This window comes from Phoca vitulina, unplaced genomic scaffold (genome assembly GCF_004348235.1).
Source record: "Phoca vitulina isolate PV1807 unplaced genomic scaffold, GSC_HSeal_1.0 scaffold59, whole genome shotgun sequence".
NCBI classification, from domain to species: Eukaryota; Metazoa; Chordata; class Mammalia; order Carnivora; family Phocidae; genus Phoca; species Phoca vitulina.
The window spans coordinates 10,190,862-10,211,636 of NW_022589762.1; the positions used below are offsets into that span (position 1 = coordinate 10,190,862).

Below are 20,775 nucleotides of genomic sequence, written 5' to 3' on the forward strand. Positions count from 1 at the left end.
CAAGGTAAACATATGTGCTTTTTTGCACACTTTCTATGATTTAAATATTTAATAATAAAATCTTAAAATAAACGTGACTAAATATTAAATTTTTTAAATTATGAGTGGTGCATATTACAACTTTACACAAGAATTTAAAAACTAATTTGGACTAACACATTCCTCAGCCCTTGATTGACTATGTAGAAAATAAATGATTTTCTCCATGGCATTTTATATTAATTTTCCCCCAAAATGCTGTTCAACCCACTTCTTCATGCCCCTCACAAAACACACAAATGGCAATTACACTTAGAATAAAAACCAAAATTATAATGGGGTACACAAAGCTCCACATGATTTAACCTCTGCTTCTCTCTCCTCCACTTCTTAGGCTCCTCATCTCTATCATTCTGCTCTGATCAAATTGGCTTTTTTTTTTTTTTGGTAATTGTTTTGTTTTGCCATTTTTTAAATTTGAGTGTAGTGCATAGACAATATTACATTAGTTTCAGGTATGGAAGCAACCTAAGTGTCCATCAGTAGATGAATGGATAAGGAAGAGGTGGTATGTATACACAATGGAATACTCCACAGCCATAAAAAAGGATGAGATTGTGCCATTTGAGATGACATGGATGGACCTGGAGGGTATTATGCTAAGTGAAGTAAGACTGAGAAAGATAAATACCATATGATTTCACTCATACCTGAAATCTAAAACAAACAAATGAATAAACAAACAAAAAGCAGAATCAGCACACATGAAAATATGTTCATCATCGTTAGCCATCAGGGAAAGTCAAATCAAAAACACATTGAGATACCACCTTATACCAGTTAGAATGGCAAAAATTGACAAGGCAAGAAACAACAAACGTTGGAGAGGTTGTGGAGAAAGGGGAACCCTCTTACACTGTTGGTGGGAGTGCAAGTTGGCATGGCCACTTTGGAAAACAGTGTGGAGGTTCCTCAAAAAATTAAAAATAGAGCTACCTTATGACCCAGCAATTGCACTACTGGGTATTTACTCCAAAGACGCAGATGTAGTGAAAAGAAGGGCCATATGCACCCCGATGTTCATAGCAGCAATGCCCACAATAGCCAAACTGTGGAAAGAGCTGAGATGCCCTTAAACAGATGAATGGATAAAGAAGATGTGGTCCATATATACAATGGAATATTAGCCATCAGAAATGATGAATACCCAACTTTTGCATCAACATGGATGGGACTGGAGGAGATTATTCTAAGTGAAATAAGTCAAGCAAAGAAAGTCAATTATCATATTGTTTCATTTATTTGTGGAACATAAGGAATAGCATGGAAGACATTAGGAGAAGGAAGGGAAAAATGAACGGGGGAAATCGGAGGCAGAGATGAACCACGAGAGGCTATGGACTCTGAGAAACAAACTGAGGGTTTTAGAGGGGAGGTGGGTGGGAGGATGGGTTAGCCCGCTGATGGGTATTAAGGAAGGAATGTACTGCATGGAGCACTGGGCATTATACATAAACAATGAATCATGGAACACCACATCAAAAACTAATGATGTACTGTATGGTGACTAACATAATAATAATAATAATAATAATAATAAAGCAGAATCAGATGTATAAGTACAAACTGGCTTTCTTTAGAGTCATAGACTCTTCCAACTTCTGCACGTTTGCAAGTAGTATCCCATTTGCCGAGAGTACTGTTATCCTTATGATTTCCCCACACAACTTCTAGTCACTCTGCAAGTTTCCACTCAGATGTCATTTTCCCCTTGAAGCCTGGAAAGTCCTTTTCAAGCTCAATTCTTTATTTTTCTATGTTTTGTAGTAATTGGTGCTGTATTTTTACTGTGAGGAGTAATTCAATTTCTGCCAAACATCTCATGTACTGCATTAAAATAGTAGTGGCATTTTGAAATTTTGAGGGTATATTTGTTGATATTTCAACTTCTATTTTGAAAACTTTTAAATATAGCAAATTTAATGAACCCTCATATACCTTTCACCCAGCTTTAGATTTATTTAATTTTCAAAATTTTTGCGTTTGAAAAGTTCTAAAACCCTTTTTAGTGTAATATTTGTGCACATTTAATAAAATTGTAGTTTGAAGTTTAGTTTAACCCTGGGTTTTATCAACAGTTTATTAAATATAAAAATGAATCTGTTATTACTAGAAATTTTACAAAAATTAAAGAAAACATTCTTATAGAAGGTAAGTTCTTTAATTATTGGCCTTTATTCCCCTGCAAGGTTATTTTTGTGTCAGGTCATATATGGAAAAATAATTCAATAACTCTTGGCGGTATTTTCTTCAGGAAGTTTTCTCACAGAAAAAAATCAGAGAATGGCTTATTTTTTTTAAGATTTTATTTTTATTTATTTGAGATAGAGCAAGAGTGAGAGAGTGAGAGAGCATGAGCAGGGGGAAAGGAAGAGGGAGAATGCTGCTTCAAGGCTCATCCCAGGACCCTGCGATCATGACCTGAGCTGAAAGCAGACACTTAACCAACTGAGCCACCCTGGCGTCCCAAGAATGGCTTTTGTGTTTTTGAATTCTTTATATTTTTATAAATCATAAGCTTTTACACAATCCTCTGCATGCAGATGTATGTGTTTGGAGTTAAACAGTTTTCGGTATAACCTTTAAAACTTGATCCATAAACTGCACACGTTCCATTCTGCATTTCAACCATTGTTAATCTAGATTAGAAAGAAGGACAAATTATATTTGTGACTTTATTAATACATAAATATAAAAATGCAATAAAATATATTTAAATATAGGTATTGAAATAATATCATTTCAGAAGATTTTAGGACCATGCCTGGTCTTTCTTAGTTAAAGATATGCAAAATATAGCTAACTCAGTTATAAAAGCAGAAGTTTCATTCTATTATAAATTATATGCCATTATTTTTTTCTACATTGGAAGTTAGTCAATTTAGGAAGTCTGAAATCTCTTGATATATGTACCTGAGTGAAATGAAAGTTTTTAAATGTTTTTTTTCAGCAAATAGATTAGAAATGAATTTAGAATTCAATTTAGAAGTCAGCAGATGTCATGTTTTATGCAAAAATAAACAATCTTCTTTGGATATATGCAACTTTACTTGGCAAGGAAATAAAAATTGTAAAATTCTCTTATATATTAAATATGTCTGTGTATATATATATATATATATGTAAGTATATACACACATACATAAATATAAATATATATGTGCGTGTGTGTGGGTTGGCATTCCATGTAGAGATGGTTATATCTGTGTATCTATTTTGCCTTGGAATCTGGTGATTTGTTTTCTTCCAGGAACAGGTGGGAAATAGAAGGCCAAGGAAAGAGTGAGGATGCATCAGCATGAATATGAACAATAAAATAGTTTGTATTCAAAAGGACAAGAGAAGAAACTAAGTCCATAGAAACCACTAACTGCTCTTAGTTGGTCTCAGTCTATGCACATTAGAGTCTCATTTTTAAATCTCATTTAGTTTTTGTATTCCTTCAGTTTCTGTGTGTGTTTCCTATACCATTCATATTCCATGTCTGCCAGAGTGCTGATTATTCTGGATTGTACTTATTTGCTTATAACCATATCTCTAACTGAAGTGTGAAGCCCTTGAAGTTGTGTCCTATTAATCTCTGTCATTATCTCTGCATAGTTCCTGGAAATTGAGTAACACTCAACAAATATTTATCACATGCATAAACTGAAACTTAATTTGCCAGTTTTGCTTTTGCTTCTAAAACAAACATTTACACTTGCAGTGTGGAAAATATTGAGATAAGGTGATACAAATTTTATTAGTATTTCTAGAGAATAAACTTTTTTTGTCAAAAATAAAATCTCAAGCCATACAGAAATGAGGTCATTCAAGATCAATTCTAAGGTATACTGGGGCCTTCAAATTCCAAATATATAATGAGGTAGGAGGGTAAGTAGTACCTGTTACAATGAATATAAGGGGAGATATGAAAGAAACAGAAGGTTATGCATTGATTACTGCCAACTAACCATTAAAGAAGCAAAGTAAACTTCAAAATCAACGAGAAGAGATTTTTTTTAAAAGATTGATTTATTTATTTTAGAGAGAGAGAGAGAGAGGGAGGGGGGAGGGGCAGAGGGAGTGAATTTTCAAGCAGACTCCCCTCTGAGCATGGAGCCCAAGGCAGGGCTCAATCCATGACCCATGAGATCATGACCTGAGCTGAAACTAAGAGCGGAATGCCTAACCAACTGAGCCACCCAGGTGCCTTGAGAAGAGATTTTTAAAAATCATTTAAAGATAATTCTGGCTGTAGAGTAAGAAAGACACACATTTGAATACCTACCAGAATGATTACTCATTTTATAGCTTAGGTGAATTATTCTACACTCTAAGACTCTGTTCCTAACCAGCAAAATTAGGTTAGAAATGACCCCTGTTATAGAGGTTTTTAAGAGTCCTCAATGAGAAGATATATATAAAGTGCTTAAAACTATGTCTGACAGAAAGCAGCTAATTAACCCGACATTAACATTAATGTTGTTGTGATGTTTTTATTATGTACTACAGAATTAGAGGTTCAAATAAGTAAAATATACTTGAAATAAAGAATTAAAAACTTTTACAGTTATATATAAGAAAAAGCACCAGTGAACTTCATCCCAATTTTAATTTGCTTAATGTATTTGTGATTGTAGTGTGTCTGAGGGAGAGGAAAGAGAAATGGGGGAGGGACATTTGAAGAAATGATGGTAGTAAATTTTCTAATTTTGTTTGAAAATTATAAACTCATAGATCCAAGAGTCTCAACAAAACACAAGCACAAGAAATAAAAAAATAAAAAAAAAGAAACCCAAAAGTAATGCAAGGCATATTACAACCAAATTTCTCAAATCCAATTATAAACCAAGTGGGATTTATTCCTGGGCTGCAAGGTTGGTTCAACATCCTCAAATCAATCAATGTGATACAATACATTAACAAAGAAAGAACAAGAACCATATGATCCTCTCAATAGTTGCAGAAAAAGCATTTGACAAAGTACAGCATCCTTTCTTGATTAAAACTCTTCACAGTGTAGGGATAGAAGGTACATACCTCAATATCATAAAAGCCATCTATGAAAAACCCACAGAAAATATCATTCTCAATGGCGAAAAACTGAGAGCTTTTCCCCTAAGGTCAGGAACATGGCAAGGATGTCCACTATCACCACTGTTATTCAACATAGTAGTAGAAGTCCTAGCCACAGCAATCAGACAACAAAAAGAAATAAAAGGCATCTGAATCAGCAAAGAAGAAGTCAAATTCTCACTCTTTGCACATGATATGATACTTTATTTGGAAAACCCAAAAAACTCCACCAAAACTGCTAGAACTCATACAGGAATTCAGTCAAGTGGCAGGATATAAAATCAATGCACAGAAATCAGTGGCATTCCTATACACCAATAAGACAGAAGAAAGAGAAATTAAGGAGTCGATCCCATTTACAATTGCACCAAAAGCCATAAGATATCTAGGAATATGCCTAACTGAAGAGGTAAAGGTTCTGTACTCTGAAAACTATAGAACACTTATGAAAGAAATTGAGGAAGACACAAAGAAATGGAAAAATGTTCCATGCTCATGGACTGGAAGAACAAATATTGTGAAAATGTCTATGCTAACTAGAGCAATCTACACATTTAATGCAATCCTTACCAAAACACCATCCACTTTTTTCAAAGAAATGGAACAAATAATCCTAAAATTTGTATGGAACCAGAAAAGACCCCGAATAACCAGAGGAATGTTGAAAAAGAAAAGCAAAGCTGGTGGCATCACAATTCTGGACTTCCAGCTCTATTACAAAGCTGTCATCATGAAGACAGTATGGTACTGGCACAAAAACAGACACATAGATCAACGGAACAGAATAGAGAGCCCAGAAACAGACCCTCAACTCTATGGTCAACTAATCTTTGACAAAGCAAGAAAGACAGTCTCTTCAACAAATGGTGTTAGGAATACTGGAGAGCCACATGAAGAAGAATGAAACTGGACCATTTCCTTACACCACACACAAAAATAGACTCAAAATGGATGAAAGACGTAAGTGTGAGACAGGAGTCCATCAAAATCCTTGAGGAGAACACAGGCAGCAACCTCTTCTACCTCAGCCACAGCAACTTCTTCCTCGAAACATCGCCAAAGGCAAGGGAAGCAAGGGCAAAAATGACCTATTGGGACTTCATCAAGATAAAAAGCTTTTGCACAACAAAGGAAACAGTCAACAAAACCAAAAGACAACCGACCGAATGGGAGAAGATATTTGCAAATGACATATCAGATAAAGGGCTAGTATCCAAAATCTATAAAGAACTTATCAAACTCAACACCCAAAGAACAAATGATCCAATCAAGAAATGGGCAGAAGACACGAACAGACATTTTTCCAAAGAAGACATCCAAATGGCCAACAGACACATGAAAAAGTGCTCAACATTGCTCGGCATCAGGGAAATCCAAATCAAAACCTCAATGAGATACCACCTCACACCAGTCAGAATGGCTAAAATTAACAAGTCAGGAAATGACCGATGTTGGCAGGGATGCGGAGAAAGGGAAACCCTCCTACACTGTGGGTGGGAATGCAAGCTGGTGCAGCCACTCTGGAAAACAGTATGGAGGTTCCCGAAAAGTTAAAAATAGAGCTACCCTATGATCCAGCAATTGTACTACTGGGTATTTACCCCAAAGATACAAATGTAGTGATATGAAGGGGTACCTGTACCCCAATGTTTATAGCAGCAATGTCTACAATAGCCAAACTATGGAAAGAGCCTAGATGTCCATCAACAGATGAATAGATAAAGAAGATGTGGTGTGTAAGACTGAGGAATCACAGACCTGTATCCCTGAAACAAATAATACATTATATGTTAACAAAAAAAGAAAAAAAAAGAAAAAAGTGACTCCAACTGTATTCTGTCTGTAAGAGTATTCTGTCTATAAAAGTTTACTTTTAATATAAATGCACACATAGGTTAAAAAAAAGGAATGCAAAATAAATACCGCATTGACACTAATCAAGGAGAACCTGGCATAGCTATATTTATGATAGACAAAGGAGGATTTCATAGCACAAAATGTCATTATGGAAAAAGAGCTCATTACATAATGATAAGAGTCATAAATTCATCAAGAGTACATAACAATCCAAACATTTATCAATAGAACTTCAGAATAATTGAGAAAAATTGTTTGAAATGCAAGTAGAATACATAATTCCATAATTATAGTCCAAGATTTCAATATATGTCTCTCAGTAATTAATAGAATAAGTTGACAGAAAATCAGAAAAGATATAGAAGACTGGAGCAATACTCCCAACTAACTTGACCTAATTGAAATTATAGTACACTCTACCCAAGAATAATGTAATACACATTCTGTTCAAGTGCACACAGAACATTTCAGAAAATAGACCATAGTCTGGTCCATAAAACTAATCTCAATAAATTTAAGTGGATCCAAGTCATACAAACTATGCTCTTTGACCAAGACGGGACTAAATTAGAACTCAATAAAAGAAAAATCTCTGGAAAATTCCTAATGTTGGAAACCAAATAGCACACTTTGAATAATCCATGGATCAAAGAAGAATACAAAAGGGAATTTAGAAGGTATATTGAACTGAATGAAAATGAAAACACAATATCTCAAAACACGTGAGGATGTTGCTAAATTATCTCACATATTAGTAGCCTGAATGCTTCTATTAGAAAAAAAAAATCAAATTAATAGATCAGTTTTCACTACAAGAAACTATGGTGATTTTCTTTCTCTTTTCTTTAGGGGATAGGTAAATGGGAGTCCTTTAATACAGCTGAAGGTTGAATGAGGAGCCTGTGTGAATGAATACTGAAAGAAATACAGTGGAAGTAGGGAGCAGAAATTAATGAAATAGAAAATTGAAAAATAAGTGGTAAATAAGCACCAAAGTGATGTTCATTATCATTAGTCATTAGCGAAATGCAATTAAAACCACAATGAGATATCACTGCACACCTATTAGAATAGCTAAAATGTAAGGGACTGACTGTAACAAGTGTAGACCAGGATGTGGAGCAACTAGAACTCTCACGCACTGCTAGTGGGAATGTAAAATGGCACAGTTACTTTGGAAAATAGTTTGGCAGTTTCTTAAAAAGTAAAACACATAACCTATTATATTACCCAACCATTCCACTCCTAGGTATTAATGTAAGAGAAAAGAAAGCCTATGTTCATACAAAGACTTGTACACAACTATTCATTGCAAGTAGCTTTATTGTTAATAGTCAACAACTGGAAATTACCCACCTATCTATCCATCAGCAGATGAAAGGATAACCAAATTGAGCTACACTCATAAATGGAATCCGTCTCAGGAATAAAAAGAAATTAATTTTTTATACATGCCTTGAGGTGGCTGAATCTCAAAATAATTATGCTGAGTGAAAAAGCCAGATATAAGAATAGTACATATGGCAGAAATCCATTTATATTAAATTCTATAAATCGCAAACTAATCTATAGTGACAGAAAGCAGGTTAGTTGCCTGGGGACAGAAAGAGGTGGGCAGAAAGGGATAGGAAGCAGAGATTACAAGGGTGCAAAGGGAAAGTTTTGCAGGTGATAAATATGTTAATTATTTTGATGTTATTAATGGTTTTGTGGATGTATACATTTCTCAAAATTTATCAAATTGTACACTTTAAACATGTGTAGTTTATTGAATGTAGTTATATCTCAACAATTCAGGTAATAACTTCAAGAAAGAATATGCTTTTGATATTTAACCTCTCTGCTTTAGTCTCCTTATCTGTAAAATGGCCATAGTATTATGTACTGCCGAGCAGTACTTAGCACGTAGCAAACAATTAATGTAACTCATTATTATTGGTATTGGCTGCTCTGCTCCATAATCTCCTAAATTTAGGTCCCATATTAGAATATGGGAACATCCTGGCATTGTGTGAAATAATGTGATCTTGAATGACCATAGGGACAGCTTAGAGACAAATCCACAAATAGACACCTATTGCTACAGACTTACTGGCTGGGCAAGAGAATGGTGCCATCTTCCCACTGCCAAGATCCATTTGCTGGAATTTGTATTAGTCCCATCCAATGATATGACTTCACCAATTTAAAGAAATCCTGTTTGAGACCACAAATAAAATCAGTGCTCAGAATTTTAGTTAACACAAGGCCATAATCATTCAATCATTTTTTTCCCACACTTGGGGAAATGCATTCTGTCCTCTAGTCTAATTCTGACTTAAACACTGTACATAATACCTACAATTTCTGTGCTTTCTTATTTTTCTTTATTTTTTTAAATTTTGAATTTTAATTTTTTTAAAAAGGTTTTATTTATCTATTTGAGAGAGAGAGCAAGGGAGAGAGAGAGAGCACACAAGTGGGGGCGGAGGGGCAGGGGGAGAGGGAGAAGCAGGCTCTCCACTGAGCAAGGGGCCTGACGCAGGGATCCATCCCAAGACCCTAGGATCAGGACCTGACCTGAAGGCAGATGCTTAAGCGACTGAGCCACCCAGGTGCCCAGTGCTTTCTTATTTTTGATGCAGAAAGATTTAGAGTGGATATATCTCAGTCTTAGTGCCTCTCTTATGTTTCAGGTTCATATTCCAGTGATTTGCCTCACATGTTAGGAATGAATATAGGAAGGGAAATTAAAACAAAAACTCAACCTGATCCTCTCTGCTGTATATCTTCAGGAGACTGGAATTTTGAGACATACAAGAAGCTTGGCTCTGGTACCAGCTTTTGCTCTCATTAAAAAATTGGTAGCAGTTATTTCTATAACATATCCAGTTTTTAGGACATGGACCACAATAACTTTCTGAAAGAGAGAATATATTCTTAATTCTGTACAAGTCTGAACATTATAGCAGATTTTGTCTAGACAGGTTAAATACTCTTTTATTGTAACTCTAACATTCCAGATAAACCAATCTGATCATCTCCAATGACATATCTTTACACATTTATATATATAGAGAGAGAGACAGATGCCAAAATTAAGTATCTTCTTTTTAGAAGCACTCTTTCATTGTTAACAAATAAAAAATTTTGGAATGTTATGGCTCACGGACAAGAATTAATAATTTTCTTATACATTCTCTTGTTAACAACATTGGATATATGCCTATACTCAATTATATAGAGATTCATGTAATTTGTGCTTCAAAATATTAAAAAACTTTCACGTACCTTGCAAAGAAATTGGAGCTTCTTGGTTGAATAATGCTATTAAAATAATCATTAAGAGGATTAAGAGGTACCAACTTCCAGTTATAAAATAAGTCATGAAGATGAAAAGTACAGCATAGGGAATATAGTCAATAATATTGTAAGAACATTGTATAGTGACAGATGGTGATTACACTCATCACTGTGAGCATGGAGTAATGTATAGAATTGTCAAATCACTATGTTGTACAACTAAAACTAATATAAAACTAATGTAAAACACAGTTCAATAATAAAAAAAATCAAAATTATTAAAAGGTTATTAGTAACATAGTCCTAGCAAAAGTAGACACATTTTTACACTAATAGGAAAAACATAAAGACACATACAATATTGTTAGTTTATATCTCTGTGCTTCTGAATGCTAATCAAAGTAATGCATTGCAATCATTAGATCGAGAATGCTCTATCTACTTCTCTACTATCACTTACAATGTACGATTATGGCACCGCATATCATTACCATTATAATGAAATGGATCCCCATGGCTACAGCAATGGCACGGGCTACCAAAAACGGAGATGCTGTCCAAAAAAAAAAAAAAAGAGTGAGAAAGAATAGAAAATAGGATTAAAAAGTTTTGGTATGTTCATGTTTGATATAAACGTTATGAGTGTTTTTTATGGGAGGAGTGATATCAGTACTTTTACCTTAATTATTTTTCTCAGAACAAGTAAAATATGTACTTTGTAAGTGATTAAAAAAAAAAAAAAGACAATAGAAATGCATATTCCCTCCTGTTTCTCTCTCAAAATTCTCCAGTTCCCTCCCTAGAGTAAATCATGGTTATAATTTTTTATTTTTTTTTATGTAGATACCATAACAAACACAGACAGTTCCCTTCAATCCTTTTTTAGAAACATGTTGAAGAAAGTACGGAAAATATTCTGTTTTTTTTTTTTTTTTTTTTTTTTTTTGCTTAAGAAAATATCTTAGTGATTATTCTATATCATGTCTTATAAAGTCAAAATTTTATATATAGCTGTTTTCATTCCTTTCATTGGTATATGGACAAAATCTATTGACAGACATTTAATTTTTTCCAATGTGTATTTAAATTGTTTCTTAGTTTTGCTATTAGATATAACAATATGAATAACATTTTATATATACCTCTGCATATTTTTGAGTTCCTCTTTAAGAGAAATCCCTGAGAGAGTAATTGCTGAGTCAAAGGGCATTTTCATTTAAAATTTTTGTAATGATTGACATTTTCAGTCCAAAGAAGAAATACCAATTTGTTTAGTACCAAAATAAATTTAAAAGCCTGTTTGCTCACATCTTCTCTGCATTAAATATTCACATTTTAAAATATATAAATCTTATAAGCAATATTTTTAATTTAAATTTTATTTTTTCTGTTATGAATAAGATTGACATTTACTATGGTTAAATAATGTTTTTATTTTATTTCTCTGAGACTTCTCTTGTTTGTATTGAGTACCTAGTTCCTTTTTTACTTTTTGGGTTAAGGATATTAGTTCATTTCTTACCATATGTTTTGCAAACACACATCTCAGATATTTTTGTTTTGACATTATGAAATTGTGGGGGTGCTGAAATGCATAATGGTTGACTTGATCAAATATTCCTTTATGGCTGATTTTTTTTTGGATATGAATAAAATGTCTTCATTATTCTGAGTTTATAAAGTATATTACACTCATGTGTCATCATGTTATATGGTTTCCTTTTTTATCTGACCTGTTTGGTATTTGTGTCTGTGTGTGTAATAAATAAGGTAGGAACTTAAATTTATAATTTTTTTCCCAAATGGGCACTGAATTTTTCTAACATCATTTATTGAATAAGTCAATGTGTTCTCATTGATATGAAATACCACCTTTAGCATGTAATATATTTCATTTATTCCTATATTCTTTACGTGTTTCCCATTCAAACTATATGTAAAATTCCCTTAGTTTTATAATATGCTTGAGTTTTTCACCGTATCCACAATTGTATATTACATTTCTTTTTCAGAATAATTTGGCTATCATTACACTTTATATGTACCTTAAGAACTTAAAAAAAAAAAGAACCTTAAGCTTTTCAAGAACCTGTACTTTTAAAATATGGTAATTTATCTTTCAATAGAGTCACATTAAATGCATAAATATATGGAGATAATTTACTTCTTTAAAATGTCTTCCCATTATGCATGTCTTATTTTATGTTCATCAATGCAGCTTTAAATTAATAGGTTTACTTCTAGGGTTTTTAATTAAAAAGTTTATTCCTGTCTTTTCAAAAAAATTTTGGAGTTATGTATATGACATTTTTGTTTCATCACATTTTTCTTGTTTTTGTAGTTAAAGCAATTGATTTTTATATCTTATTTTCAATCAAGTCCTCATATCAGATTTCCTTATTGTTTGTCATATTTTTGGGTGAAGCTTTTGAGGACTTTTTAAAGTATTTTAAATTACAAATTTTTGCAAATAATATTAATTTTGCCTTTTTATTGTAATTTCATATCATTTGCTTTTTTCTTTTTCTTGGTTATTCATGTTGGCTAGCACCGGCAGAACAATTAATATTACTCAACAGCAATGATAGCAAAAATTCTTGCTTTTTCTAACTATAATGAAAATGCTACTAACATTTATCAATAAGCATAATGATAGCTTCTGAATATATATATATATATATTTGAAAAACAGTATTTATATTTTAGAGATTTTAAAAATTAAGTCCTTTTTAAGAATTCACAGTGATTTTTATCCAAAACCTTTTTAACATTATGCATATGATCATGCAGTCTTTCCCCTTTGATGACTACATATGGCACATTTCCATTCCTATAATCAACTCATAAGGTGGTGCTATCTGATAATCATTTATTTTTTAATATTTGATGAGAATTCATAGGTGAGAAGTCTGCTGTTTTCCTTTCTGTGTAAGCTATTTCAGGCTCTATTTTCAACGATATTCTGGCTTGATAAAAGACAGCTTGTCTTCATCAGTGCATTCTGAAACATTTCTGTGAATGGCAATCAAATTGTTGCTTCCACACCTTTTAAGAACAGAACTCTGAAAGATATTTTGTATTTCCTTTATCTTTTGTTTCCATTTCTATTTATTCCTCTTTAAAGTTAGTTGTTCAGTGCTCTCTTAGAAACTGCTGTCTCACATTCAATGCAATTTCTAGCAAGATTCCAACAGCATTTTTCACAGAGCTAGAATAAACAATCCGAAACTTTGTATGGAACCATGAGAGACTCCGAATACCCAAAGCAAACTTGAGAAAGAAAAGCAAAACTGGAAGCATTACAATTCCGGACTTCAAGTTATACTACAAAGGTGTAGTGATCAAAACAGTATGGTCCTGACACAAAAATAGACACATAGGTCAATAGAATAGAATAGAAAATCCAGAAATCAACCCACAACTCTAAGGTTAACCAATATTTGACAAAGCAGGAAAGAGTATCCAATGGAAAAAGGACAGTCTCTTCAATAAATGGTGTTGGGAAAACTGGAGAGCAACATGCAGAAGAATGAAACTGGACCACTTTCTTACACCATATACAGAAATAAATTCAAAATTGATGAAAGACCTAAATGTGAGGCAGGAAACCATGAAAATCCTAGAGGAGAACAGAGGCAGTAAACTCTTTTGACATCGGCTGTAGCAACTTCTTACTAGTATGTCTCCCGAGGCAAGGGAAACAAAAGCATAAATAAACTATTGGAACTTATCAAAATAAAAAGCTTCTTCACAGTGAGGGAAACACTCAACAAAACTAAAAGGCGACCTACAGAATGGGAAAAGATATTTGCAAATGACATATCTGATAAAGGGTTAGTATCCAAAATATATGAAGAACTTATAAAACTCAACACCCAAAAAGCAAATAACCCAGTTAAAATGGGCAGAAGGCATGAATAGGCATTTTCCAAAGAAGACATCCAAGTGGTCAACAGACACATGAAAAGATGCCCAACATCACTCATCATCAGGGAAATACAAATCAAACTATGATTAGAAATAACCTGACACTAGTCAAAATGGCTAAAATGAACAACACAGGAAACAGAGATGTTTGTGAAGAATTGGACAAAAGGGAACCCTCATGCATTGTTGGTAGGAATGCAAACTGGTGTAGCTACTGTGGAAAAAAGTATGGCGGTTCCTCAAAAAGTAAAAAATAGAACTATCCTACAATCCAACAATTGTACTACTAGGTATTTACCCAAAGGATGCAAAAATAACTAATTCAAAGGGATAGATGCACCCTGATGTTTATAGCAGCATTATCAACAATAGACAGATTATGGAAAGATCACAACTGTCCATTGACTGATAAATGGATAAAGAAGTGTGTGCGTGTGTGTATAGTGGAACATTACTCAGCCATCACAAAGAATGAAATCTTGCCATTTGCAATGATGTGGGTGGAGCTAGAGAGTTTTATGCCAAATAAAATCAGTTAGTCAGAGGAAGACAAATATGATATGATTTCACTCATATGTGGAATTTAAGAAACAAAACAAATGAACATGGGGGAAAAAAGGCAAACCAAGAAATAGACTCTTACCTATAGAGAAAAAACTGATGGTTACCAGAGGGGAGGTGGGTGGGGGCTGGGCAAGATAGGTGATGGGGATTAAAGAGAGCACTTGTTGTGATGAGTACCGGGTGTTGTATGTAAGTATTGAATCACTAAATTCTAAACCTGAAACTAATATTACACCATATGTTAACTAACTGGAATTTAAATAAAAACTTGAAAAAAATATCAAGAAACTGCTGTTTCAGTTGCTATTATTACGTTAATGATAATCTCATCATTTGTAGGGCATGAAAAAATCCTAAACTGAACAATCTCTGCTAATTGTATTATATATTCCAATATTATACTAGAGTTAATTTCATTTCTGCTTTTCTCATTAAGGTAAAAGAAACTGAATGCTTATCACTGATCTAATCATATAGATTCCAAGATTCACCTCAGTATACTGAGAGAAGACAAATGGAATATTGAACTTACGGTTTTCTCCACGTTTCCTTGTGATTAATGTAGACTTTCTCTTTTGCCATTGTGGAGAAGTACCATGCTTTACCAGTTCAGAGTTATAATTATGGATTTCATTCACCTCTAGAGAAAAACAATTCAGGCCAATAGGAGTCATAGCCTTTCAGCCCCTTGGGTCACAATTTTTTATAATTTAACTTGCCATACTCTTCATATCCTTTTTAAAAGTATAACATCAAGTTACTTTTGTTTTATATTACTTCATTATTATGATTTTTGCACTTCATAATATGAATAAAATTATTTTTATTCTATGGCAAAATCTTTTTTTTCTTAAGATTTTATTTATTTTGACAGAGAGAAAGAGAGAGTACAAGCAGGGGGATCGGCAGGCAGAGGGAGAGGGAGAAGCAGGCTCCCTCAACAGGGAGCCCGATGTAGGGCTCCATCCCAGGACCCTGGGATCATGACCTGAGCTGAAGGCAGATGCTTAACTGTCTGAGCCACCTAGGCACCCCTCTATGGCAAATTATCTTTAGCAAGATCTTATGTACCATAAAATAAGTTAATTCTTAGTGTGTAATAAAATCTAACATTAAAATAAAGACAGTGTATAATAAAAAAGACAGGGGCCTAGGGAGTTAGACATGTGTTTAATTCATAGAGCCACCTTTGCTAAGTTAATAACTTCACGAATTACAAAAAAAAAAAAAAAGAAAGAAAGAAAAAAGAAAAAGAAAGGAAAAGTAAAGAGGAAACAAAGGAAAAAAGGAAAGAAAAGAACAAAGGACATCAACACAACCTGTTATGAGTACTTTAAAAAGTGAAATTAAATAATATTCATTTAGAATCAATAATGTTAATCATGTAGTAAACAGTAAATGCCTTTCTTTTTTTTAGTGAAGGACATACAAATAATAAGGTGTAAAATTTCAAAATAAATACCAATAATCTTGCCTTTGAACAAAACAAGTAAAAAACCACTTTGCTCTCTTCTTGAAATAGTAATCATTACTGAATATGTAAAAACTTTTTATAATGAAATGTTAATACTAATTATCTTTTATACCTAAAATTAAACTAAAGCATTGTTTGTACATACCATACGTAACTTAATTATCAAACATGTGAAGAGGGTAGGTATTATTTTATGGGTGAAGAAATTGAATGTTATAGGTGGCCAAAGTCATATTTGTATTTAATATAATGCTAGAAATAGAAATCTACTAATGTAAATATAGCACGTTTTATATCTCTATTTGATAGAGAAAGGAAACAAGTGCATAGAAGCTGTGGATTGTCCCAGATCTCAAAACTAGAGACTAGTAAAAGTTTGACTAAAATTTTTCTAACTCCAAATCCTTATGCTGTCACTATTTCAGGCTACCTCAAATTGTGAAAGATTTTACTTTAGGTAGTTAATGAAACAAAGGAAGAAAAAAGTTCTCAAGTTTTTGAAAACTCCATTTAAAATATAACATGAAATGAACATAAGTGAATCAGAGTAATTTGATTTCTTATGCCTTGTATGCTAGTATCAAATTCTGGGTATCTTAAAATTATATACAGGCCAAACTGCACATTTATGTGGTGAACACATACCCATGTTGTGACCAGCCCACCGATCTCGGATCAACTTCATTGTTTGATTATGACTATTTATTCCAGAGATGAATCAAAAATCTTCATTTTGAAGATGACATATCTTCCTTAGAAAAACAAGAATACAAAAATATCTCTCCCATTCATATATATAAAGGGGAAAAATGAAAATAAGAGTTCATACAAAGCCAGGCAAAATTAATTTTTTACATATCTCTTGGTTATAAAATAATAAATAATTATTTCAAAAATATAATGGGTGTTTTTAATTCACCTACATTAAGCTACTTAACCAAAAATATTTTCCATCACAGATCTTGAATGACAACACATATAGTTTTCTATTTATAGTTATTTTATTTAGTGACAATTTTTTTTGGCAAGGCAAATTTGGGTAAGATATATGAATATTTGGATGTTTGTTCCTAATACATATTAATTCAACTTATGTCCATATTATCATCATTATTATCATCATCACCACCATCATCATCATCTACAAGTTATCACTATCATTATTAGCAAAAATAATCTCATGTTTATTTATATAGCAACATCTTACAGTGTCTAGAAGAGCTCTCAGAGAGAAATGACTATTTAGGGGCGACTGGGTGGCTCAGTCATTAAGCGTCTGCCTTGGTCTCGGGTCGTGGTCCCAGGATCCCAGGATGGAGCCCCGCATCGGGCTCTGTACTCAATGGAAAGCCTGCTTCTCCCTCTCCCACTCCCCCTGCTTGTGTTTCCTCTCTCGCTATGTCACTCTCTGTCAAATAAATAAATAAAATCTTAAAAAAAAAAAAAGAAATGACTATTTAATAAATATACATAGTGAATAGATTTAAAAAAAGCTGTTTCATATTTGATCATGGTAGTAAGAAGTAACAACATTTTTTTTCATTTTGCAAATAAAGTTGTGTATCACAGAAGGTAAGTGCCTTGCACAAGAACAGAAAATTCCCATGTGTGAATTCAAATGGAAATTCAACCCTCTAATCCCAAATGTAGATTTATTCCTCTAGTTTTGTTTAATGACAAGACTCCATCTTATAGCAACATCATAATGTCTTATTCTTCAGTAAATATATCCTGCCTATCACCACTGAATACAGTGAAAACCAGTATATACCTCAGAAGTAAGAAACATCCCTTGACCTCCGTAATTCTATCGAAAGAAGCAGTTATAATTACCTTATGTTGTAAATATTTTTGGAAACTTTCTTGAGTTTGAAACCTCAAGAATTTCTCATTTCTTGAATAACAGTTGTTAGAAACACAAACACACACAGAAACACACCTGATCAAAGAAGGAAGGTCTTGATTCTTGCGGATAAAAGTTTCCTTTACAAATGAAAAATTTAGACATGTCCTGAGTTATCACTTTAGAACTAAAACTAGAGATGTACAGTCAATTCTGATTCCTGAGAAAGATATGACAAATGTTACTGTAATCTCATCTTGTGAAGAGGCATAACACAAGCCACATTACTTCCACTTTATCGCAGCACAGAAAATTCTACTAAGTGTGAAATAAATGCGAGGTGTTAACATGATTTTATGACTTAAATGATGAATGCAGTGATAAGAAGTTTCCTAGAGTTTTGAGAAACAATGGTGGGCTTAGATCATCTCTTTCTGAATTAAAAGTGAAAAGTTGTTCTAAAATATGGTTGTAAGTACTGTGTGGAAAAAAAAAAGAAAATTAAGTTAACTTCATAATCATATTATACACATGCTGTTATAAATTTGAATGGAATCAAGTATGCTGTATCATATAAGTTGGAACCATAGAAAGATATCTTTCATACATATACACATATATAATTATATGCACACACATAAATGCATACAAGTATATAGACATCTATGCGTACACACATGACCTTTTAACTATAAAAATATAAAGTGCATATAAAATAAAAGTTCTATAATGAACCATCATATGCCTAGCTTCAACAATTATCAGTTTGTGGTTAATATGACTTCATTTATGATATCTGCAGTGTCTCACACCCATCTCTGTGCCTATTAAATAGAGCCTTTTCTCTACTTTCCTTGTGAACATCACTCATTATATTACTCTCTATTTCTCAGAACATTAGCACCAAATCTTATGCCAGAATAGCAGTATAATCAACTAATGTCTTAGTGTTCTGGTTTTCAGCTACTCACAATTGTTGTTGCATTAAAAAGTGATAAAGAGGACTGCCACACCCAAAAGGAGCCTGTGGAGAAAGGGGAACCCTCTTACACTATTGGTGTGAATGCAAACTGGTACAGCCATTCTGAAAAACAGTATGGAGATTCTTCAGAAAGTTAAAAATAGAGCTATCCTATGACCTAGCAATTGCACTACTAAGTATTTATCCAAAGGATACAAAACAGTGATTCAAATGGGCATCTTCACCCCAATATTTATAGCAGCAATGTCTACAATAGCTAAACTATGGAAAGAGCCCAGATGCCCACCGACAGATGAATGGATAAAGAAGATGTAGCATATCTATACAATGGAATATTACTCAGCCATCAAAAAAGAGAAATCTTACCATTTGCAATGACATGGATGGAACTAGAGGGTATTATGCTGAGCGAAATAAGTCAACCAGAGAAAGACAATTATCATATGATCTCACTCATATCTGGAATTTAAGAAACAAGGCAGAGGATCATAGGGGAAGAGAGGAAAAAATGAAACAAGATGAAACCAGAGAGGGAGACAAACCATAAGAGATTCTTAATCATAGGAAACAAACTGAGGGTTGCTGGAGGAGAGGTTGGTGGGGGGAAGGGGTAACTGGGTGATGGGCATTAAGGAGGGCATGTGATGTAATGAGCACTGGGTGCTATATGCAACTGATGAATCATTAAACTCTACCTCTGCAACTAGTAATACACTATATGTTAATTAATTGATTTTGAATAAAATTAAAGAAAAAGACATAATGACTAAATGTACTATGGTATCCTGGCTGGGATAATGAAACAGAAAAAAATATTAAGTAAAAACTAAGGAAATCTGAATAAACTATGTTCTTTATTTAATAATATGTCAATATCAGTTCATTCACTATGACAAGTGTGTCATACTAATGTAAGCTATTAATACAGGAAACTGGAGATGGGGTATATGGGAACTCTATTACCTTTGTAATTTTTCTGTAAATTTAATACCATTATAAAATAAAAAAGTTTATTTAAAAATAAATAAATTTATTTTATTTTTTAGGCTTCTTTAGAATGTTATAATAACAACAACGATAATAATTTTATTAGTATAATACATATGGGAGACTTTAAAGAAAACAAAAAACCACTCTGAAAGGAAACATCTAAAAAATCACTCACTCATATTAACTCTCACTGAACGTGAGCTCGTGAAAACAAACTTTAATCAGTAAATCTATAATCAGTCTATTCAATCAGTAAGAGATAATGATTACTCAATAATCTTTAGCTAATAGAACAATTAAACACTGTAAAAATCTATGTACAATATGGATGAGATAAAAATAATATAAGCAAAATTTGATTCTGCAAAGTTTGATAAAGCTAGAAAAAATTTTAATGAAATCAGTAGGGTATTCAAAATCTTCCCATATGGGGCCCCTCACTGACCCAGTCCAAGGCTATGGTGAGCCAGGTTATCAAGTGCAAGGCTGCAGTGGCCTGGGAGGCAGGAAAACCTCTCTCTATAGAGGAGGTAGGGGCGGCATCCCCAAAGGCTCATGAAATTTGAATTAAGATTATTGCCACTGCAGTTTGCCACACCGATGCCTATACCCTGAGTGGGGCTGATCCTGAAGGGAGCTTTCCAGTGATCCTGGGACATGAAGGTGCTGGAATTGATCCTGGGACATGAAGGTGCTGGAATTGATCCTGGGACATGAAGGTGCTGGAATTGATCCTGGGACATGAAGGTGCTGGAATTG

At 33.3% G+C, this 20,775-nt stretch overlaps 1 protein-coding gene and 1 pseudogene across 1 annotated transcript; one reads left to right on the top strand and one right to left on the bottom strand.

Annotated features, from left to right (window-relative positions):
- Nucleotides 1-2,518: 2,518 nt before the first annotated feature.
- LOC116623664 (NKG2-D type II integral membrane protein) lies at nt 2,519-18,261 on the bottom strand. The gene is made up of 8 exons (XM_032391030.1): nt 18,141-18,261; nt 16,847-16,953; nt 15,260-15,367; nt 10,697-10,789; nt 10,225-10,260; nt 9,702-9,853; nt 9,047-9,150; nt 2,519-2,678 (listed from the first exon to the last, which is right to left on the bottom strand). Exons 2-8 carry the CDS (start codon nt 16,884-16,886, stop codon nt 2,561-2,563), a joined length of 651 nt encoding a protein of 216 aa, XP_032246921.1. The 5' UTR covers nt 16,887-16,953; nt 18,141-18,261; the 3' UTR covers nt 2,519-2,560.
- Nucleotides 18,262-20,471: 2,210 nt separating this feature from the next.
- LOC116623546 overlaps nt 20,472-20,775 on the top strand; it is an 18,346-nt pseudogene continuing 18,042 nt past the window's right edge.

Coding starts and splice junctions, on each gene's coding strand:
- LOC116623664 (XM_032391030.1), bottom strand. CDS start 16,886: ATGAAGTTGATCCGAGATCGGTGGGCTGGTCACAACATGG. Junction 9,151..9,701: donor TATACAGCAGAGAGGATCAG/GTTGAGTTTTTG, acceptor GGTCTCAAACAG/GATTTCTTTAAATTGGTGAA. Junction 2,679..9,046: donor ACCATTCTCTTGCCCAGCCA/GTAAGTCTGTAG, acceptor TTTCTAATCTAG/ATTAACAATGGTTGAAATGC.